The sequence below is a fragment of the Melanotaenia boesemani genome, chromosome 4, assembly GCF_017639745.1.
Source record: "Melanotaenia boesemani isolate fMelBoe1 chromosome 4, fMelBoe1.pri, whole genome shotgun sequence".
NCBI lineage: Eukaryota > Metazoa > Chordata > Actinopteri > Atheriniformes > Melanotaeniidae > Melanotaenia > Melanotaenia boesemani.
The window spans coordinates 4,543,111-4,550,681 of NC_055685.1; the positions used below are offsets into that span (position 1 = coordinate 4,543,111).

The 7,571-nt window shown below is 39.6% G+C and overlaps 1 protein-coding gene across 4 annotated transcripts in view; it reads left to right on the top strand.

The window, feature by feature from the left end:
• LOC121638620 (glutamate receptor 2-like) overlaps positions 1-6,162 on the top strand; it is a 78,110-nt gene extending 71,948 nt beyond the window's left edge. For 2 of the 4 annotated variants that reach the window (XM_041983494.1, XM_041983493.1), the window contains exon 19: positions 3,049-6,162. In XM_041983494.1, coding sequence (XP_041839428.1) covers positions 3,049-3,183 — 135 coding nt within the window. In that variant the 3' untranslated portion in view covers positions 3,184-6,162. The remainder of the gene's footprint in view (positions 1-3,048) is intronic. The other 2 variants (XM_041983492.1, XM_041983491.1) reach the window with 1 other exon arrangement.
• Positions 6,163-7,571: the final 1,409 nt, after the last annotated feature.

Here is a 7,571-nt window from a genome sequence, read left to right on the forward strand (position 1 = left end):
CATTCCGTGCCATGTCACCATCCATGCAGTCAGAATGCACGAGTCGTCCACGTTCCTCAGAAATCAGCTCTGAAATATTAAACATGTTCAATGTTCCTAGTTGTCAGCTATGACCCATTTCGGAGCAGATTATTGAAACAAATCTGCTCATAACACACCACAGACCAAATGATAATTGGACAGGGAAATCTCATGATGATCGGGCATTTGCCATCCGAGGTTGGGAAAAGGCAAAATCGGGACAAAAACAACTTAAAAATTGTTATCTGTGTACCAGGCCTAAGTTAAGGCACCCTGAGCAATGCCCTTATCCCCCAAACAAGGCAGCCTACTAGTGAATCTAAAGATGAGTCAAATGCAGAGGATAATTTTCCAATAGGAATTAATGAAGTAAAAGAATAATTAAAGTATTATTATCATTTGAATAATTATGGGGATTTAATAAAATAAAGGGTTGGATATTCTTCTGTATAGTGTTTCAAACAGCTCTCGAAAACAAATGACTTCTTGTTTTGGTTTTCCTCAGCCACAGGGGGTAGTGCTGAAAATATTAACCATTATGAATTTTTTATGTTGTTGATTTTTGCTCTGACACAGAAAGTTTGTTTGCTTTCATATCACATTCTAAAAGTGAGTTATTAAAGTCTAGATCGCCAACTGAGAATGTTGTTACAGGAGATCATTCGCTTCCCATAGGAGCAACATTTCTGGTGCAATTTCCAGTTTTTTACTAAACCGGTTATTGTTGGCAGGAGTTGGGTCTTCCCGGCTTGAATTAACTTTCAGCCAATCAGCATTTGATATGCAGACCGAGTATCTCTGAGGGCTCAGGATTGTTAGCTTTTTGGGGCACTGCATGACTGTCCATCTGTATTGAAAACATGTAGAGGCTGAAAGTTCTACGAACAGATTCCTCCACAGAGTGTAAACACGTTAACATGATCCTCCGCTGCAGAAATGTCGCTAAAGAAAATCTTGTTAATCTTTTAGTTAATGCCGGGCAACTTCTGTTTCCACCACATAAAAGCAAAACATTGAGCTGCATCAGATCCTAGCGGTCCTGGGTTGATCATATTTCCATCAGAACTTTTTCATAGTTCCTCCACATCTGACTGTAAAGGCCCATTTATGCTCCCTTACTTGCATAAATAGGGACGTCCATTTCAAACATTGTCGTTTGTCTCCGTCCTCACGCTTCCTTGCGTGTTTTCTGTTGCCATGGTTGTTAAGTCAATTCCTCCACTAGAGAGTAGTGCTAAGTTTAGAGTTCACTCCTGCGAGCTGACGTCAGTTTCAGACACTGTTTGGTGGCAGTAATGCATCGTTTTAAACATCTTCTATGATCAGCGTCACCCCCGTAATTTACAGTGGTATCGCTTCGTCTTCTGCGCCAAACAACGGATAGCTAAGCTACCTGAAGATGGATCAATTTCTGTACATAACTGACGCAGAAGATGGACAAAACTGTCCGTCCGTCTGCGTATGATTTGCGTCAAGCATAAATGGGCCTTAAGACATTTCTCCCAGATATCGTTCTACATGCGGTTGTGCCCCAACTTACTAAAAATGAGCAGTGCATTTGTCAACAAACTAAGTACAAGAGATCTAAAATCAAGGCAATTACAGCAAAACCCATATGTTTATAAACATATCTTGAATGGTGTATATACTCAGCCAGCAGCAGTCTAACTTTTTTACTCTGGCGCCCCCTAACAAAGGCTAATTAAGCATCCATCATCATCCTGTCTCTTCTCTGAGCCCTTTCAAGCCAGAAAGAGATAAGAGTCTTGTCACTTTCTTTCTTTTTGTCTCTTCGTCCAGTGTCTTCTTGGATTTCTTTGCTGAATCAGTCATGGTTCATATTAAAAAAAATGTCTATATTCCGTTCTCACCGTGTGACGTGGAGCTGTAAAGCAAAACAAAGCTGCCACATGATGCCTTTGTCTGGAAAAAAAAAAACGTTAAAAGTTGTGCTTTAAGGCTCGATTCTGATCAGTTTTTTGTTGAAATTCAATTTTGTTGCTCATGTCATAATTTAAATGTGACCGCCATCAGACTCCACTGTGAACAGTTTCCAGCCCTGAAGTGACCTACATGTGCAGAAAACGTGACGTCACACGTAGTGCACGGTATTTACGTGTCCTGCCTCCTTTTGCACAGTATTGGGACGTCTGTCTCACTTCAGTGACGGAGAAGTCAAATGAAACAAAAACATCAGATAGAGGACCACCTATGAAGGTGGCCTGGGTCGGATTTGAAAACAACGGCATTTGTGCTTTTCAGAGATAAGGGTCGTATATGGGCAAAAATAAATAAATATTAAATTTATATAAATAAATAAATAAGATTTGGACCAATTTTGCCTGCAGTGGGAGGTGTAACATGACAGATCTGATATTCAGTAAACCACATTTAATAGTTACGTCTTTCTTGGTTTTTACCTTTGTTCATTTGTTTATAAGGTTTTCTTGATTTGCTCCACTTTGGGTCTTTTTTTGCTTAGTAAATTCTGCCACCTGGTCTCAACCCTGAGTTGTTATTGTTTTCAGTTACTAATAAATTCATCTATATTCCTGGTATTGAGAGCTGCCTCATCCAACTTGGGATGAATGACACCAGGTTTTCCCCAGAAAGCTTGTTAATTATTTTTGTAGCTCACGTTGTTTTCATGGACAACCAGCAGTTGGAAGGACGACATGCGGCTGAACATGTCATCAGTGGTCAGAGTGAGCAGGAGAACTGCATTGTTTGGGCTAAGTTACACATTGTTGTGATTTTATGATACAAATAATGATAACGCTGGGTTCGCGAATGGAGAAAATGGAATTAAAGGCAGACTGGTTGGTGGTCTGCTCAGGGTCTTTTGTGCACACACTTCATCCTCCCATCAGGCCTGATGGACGGATACGGTGTGATTGACAGGAAAGAATTTTCCTGCATGTGAAAGGATCCTTTATAAGATAACCACCATTATCAGCTCTGAGTCCAGTCTCAGTTTTTATGTTAGTGATGATGTTGTGCTTAACTCAGCTGTTTTTGTCTTTTCAGATGAAGTTCACCGATGCGATGCGTTCCAAAGCTCGTCTGTCAATCACCGGGTCAACCAGTGAGAATGGTCGCGTCCCAGTGGCTTACCTTCGTCCAGGATTACCCATGAGCCTCAGCATGACGGATCTCTCCTGACCACACCCACATCAGTGCCTTACAGCCATTCAACACACTTTCATCCTTCCCCTTCTGTAAGTTACGTGGACAGAAATGCTTGACCACCAGTTATCAAGGGCGACCTGCCCTGATCTTTCCTCCGGAGTTTAGCTGTTCAAACTCTGAGAAGCCCTGAGCTCACTATTTAGCATCTAGCTTAGAGAAACAAGACAGACGTCCCTCAAATATTTGGCTGTCAGGCTTCAGAATAAAGACCTGCCAGTCCATGAAGTGAATCACACGCCCATCAGCGAGAGAGACGGAGAGCAAAGGCTACTCCTGCATAACTCCACTAAAAACAATCAAGCACACTGGACAGTTTTTTAATCAAAAACTACTCGTTTTGTAGATTTTTGCTCCTCTTGTACAGAAAAACAAGGACAATAGTGGCGCTCATGCAATAACAACATTAATCAGGGATGTGATCAGGAAGTGTGGCTATCAGAGCAGATCTTGTTTTAAATGAAGACAAGTGCTGTGAAGAAGAAAAACTGATGTCCTGAATATTCACATCGATAAAATTATAAATATTGTGATAGCAGATAATGATGTTGATAATGTTATAGTTCCTTATTGTTTTCCTCTTTTCTGCCTGAACGTCCATCATTAATAGAGACATTTACAGAACCAAGAGATGCATGGACTGGCACGCACAAACTCAAACAGGGAAGGGAAATTCAAGTTAAATCAGATTTTAATTAATAAATCGTTCTATTAAAGAAAAGGGTTTAATTCGTCTATAAACAGAAATGTAATTAGTTACTAAAGATAAAGCAATATTCTGTCTTTTAGTGTATATTAATTTGTTGTTTGGTCAGTATTGCTGTAAATGTATGAATATTTATCTCTTGTTCAGCAGCCCGACATGTAGAATCATGTTGAGTCTGTGTGGCGCTTGTCAATAGTTGACGTGTACTGTTCCAGATGTTTTTACTGGGTAGGGACAACTAAACAAGAGGAAGAACAAAAGTGGGCAGACGGTAGCTGAGCTGGTTTAATGTAACATTTAGGGTTAAAGACTGGAGGCTGCAAAGAAACATCATCAGGATTTTTTCTTTCTTTATTTATTTTTTGTTCTATTTTTTCTGTTTACAGCTACAGAAAAAATCTTAAAGCAACACTGCTGATCTTTAATCAAACTTTGGCTTCCCCTAACAACGGCTAATTCAGCATCTGTCTTGCATCCTGTCTCTTCCCAGCGATCACGCCAGCCAGTAAAAGTCAATCTGATTTTTACTTTTGTCTTATCTCTTGCTCTGTCATTTTCTCTCTCTTTTCTTCTCTTCCCCTATTAATGTCCTGTAAACTGAAGCAGCATCTCAGGAAAATAGTTGTGTAGTGTGATAATTCAGCTTTGCAGTGCTGCTGGGAAATGATGGCTCCAGGAATGTACAAAAATAAATGTCAGTGTGCCATCAATACGAGTCAGAAACTCGTATTTTCAAGGTCAGAAGGTTACATAGTGCTACTTTAATGTGACATTTAGCAGTAACAAATGTGGAGGCTGCAAAGAAACATCATCATTCTGACGTTTTTTTACTGTTTACAGCCACAGAAGAAATATGAAAGTCTCACTACTAAACTTTGAGAGATTTTCTTACTTTAACACATCCTTTAAATGGCTTACTCAGCAGCTATCCTCATCCTGTCTTTTCTCTGAGCTCTCCCTAGCCAGTGAAAGTCAGTCTAATGTTGATTCCTGTCTTATAGCTTCCTCTTTTACTTTCTCTCTTACATTTTTTTTTTTGCCAAATCAGCCACAGTGTCCGTTTAAAACGGCCAGTGTGTTGATAACCGGTGCCAAAAAGCAAAATGCTGCTGTAAAGGGACACAGTGAAGTGTGGTTTCTCAGCTTAGGGATGCTGCTGGGCAATGATGGCTTCAGGAATATACATAATAAATGTCACTGCACCATCACAAAGAGTCAGAAAGGCATATTTTGAAGGTCAGAAAGTTATGTAGAGCTATGACATTTAGCAGTAAAGAATGTGGAGGCTGCGAAGAAATATCATTTAACTGTTTACAGATACAGAAGACATATTAAACTCTGTTTCACACTGAGAAGTTTTAAACTTGTTTATGTAAATATGATGACGATGAATTTCCCGTCCCTGTTCACAGACACACACACTGCTGACCGTATGTACAGACACTGACGAACATCATCACACCGCACATGATCCTTACATCTGCACGTGCACACGCACACGACATTGTCATGAGTTCTGATGCCAACTGGATGATGTGCCAAACAGACTGAGAACCAATCAGAGCTCTCAATGCTCAGCCAATGGCAGCTGCTGATACTGAAACCTGAGCCAGTAGGAGCTCACACTGCTGTGAGTTGGACAAAAACAAAAACTGTGAACAACCTTCCTTTCAGATGTGCACTGCAGTGACGGTGGTAACCAAGACAGCGAGGACGGCGAGGATGAGGAGAACGTTTGCATGTCACTTTGAAATTTTTTCTCTCAGATGAACTTGTCAGTCTGAACCCTGATGACTGGCTGCATAGTAGTGTTTAATGATGATAGCAATTAGAATAATATAAACAATATTAATTGCAGTATTAATGTGGTTCTTGTTATGTACAGTGTATGCTTTGAAGAGCTTGAGTCTCCTGTTTTATTTCTCCGGAAAACAGGTTTTTTTTTTCTTCTCTTTTTTTTCTTATCTTATGTTTTGCTAGTTTGAAGTTAACTAAAGCTGCAAAGCTTCTCCAACACAATGAATGCTCAAGATGAGCTCAACACTGAGTCCACTGGAGCTGAAAAAATATATTTATCTGCTTCCGTTTCTTCTAATGAACTCATTTGTGCCATAACCACATGTGGTAGGTCTATCATTCTGAGATGTTCATGGTCTTATCAACCACTGAGAAATGTGAATATGATCACTTGCCACTCTGACTTTGTCTCTGGTTTATCTTCTTTTTCTATTAAACATCAATTTTGAAAAGAAAAATGTTGTCAGTCACTTTTTAACAAACATAAGGATGGCCCAGACTGTGGATTACTTTTTACCACGTAAGCCATGTTTACATTCAAAGTTAAACGGCTCCTTTTCTCTCGGTCGGGTGATGAACCAGGAAGAAGTGATGACAAGCAGCTGAGGGGGAGGTTTCCATTTAAATGGAGAGGAGAGCGCTTGCCAGCAAAAAGAGGCTTTACCAAAAACAAAAGAGGCGTGGATCTTTAAGGGCAAAATTGGTCATACAAATAACAAGAAGTTAATAATGAATCCATAATTTTGTATGCATTTCTTTCAGGTTGTTTTCTGTAAAGTGCAACAGTGTCAGTTGGGTTGGAACAGAACTTCACTGCCTAGAGCAGCGGAAAATATGTTTGAGAAATTATATTAATGCACAGTTACCAAACATCAACATTTATCAGGTTACAACATTTTCTAAGTTTATCCGAAAATCAACTGATTTGTTTGTTCCTCCCGTGTGGTTAAAAGCGGCGTTCTTGCCGAACGACCCATCAGATCTAAACAGGTCACCCGGGTGATGCAGGTCGCCCGGGCGGTAAATGGTGCGGACCCACTGTGTTTGTATCACATATTGACCAATTCTGTTTTGGTCCCACCATGTCTTCCACTAGCTATAACGAAAAAAACAAAAACAAAAAAAAGCTTTATTGCGTAAAATGAACACTGCTATACAAGCCCTAATAAAGCGTAGGATTACATTACTTTGATGTACAGCTGATATTACAGCGATGTGCAGCAGGGATCTTTTCTACCTGAATTTTAGAATATGTTTTCATTTATGCTGATCAGAACAACAACTGGCATCACCTACGCATCCTGATTAGTGAGAGATTTTGATGTGATGATGTGATCAGAATCTTCTGTAAACATGGCTAATTTCTCATTTGTATACATAAGGTCAATCAATCATTTACACTGGACATTTCTTTACAAAAACATCATAGTAGGTTGACTCTAACAATCAATAAGTCCACTTGTATTTTTCCTGGCACATATGGGACATGTGAAAAAGATGATATGGCTGCTTTTGACTGGATCTGCATCAGTATGATACAATACAAAATTAAGTCAGGTGATATGAAATGATGTGATGCAACATGATATGTGATATGATATAGTACAGTATTACGCAATACAATATGTTGTAGAAAAAATTACCAAGAGTCTGGAATGAGTAAAAGTATATGAACTTTATTACAGGAGAATTATTTAACACAGAATTACTTGCAAGTTGAGAGTAGTCTTCTGATCCACAAAGAGTCCGGAGAGGACTCTCCTGATTCATCAGAGAAAAACAGCTTTATTCAGCCCATCTCCAGCTGAAGGTCAATAACAAAAACTGATAAAGCGAGTGAAAGGAGACTCAATGGCGCCAC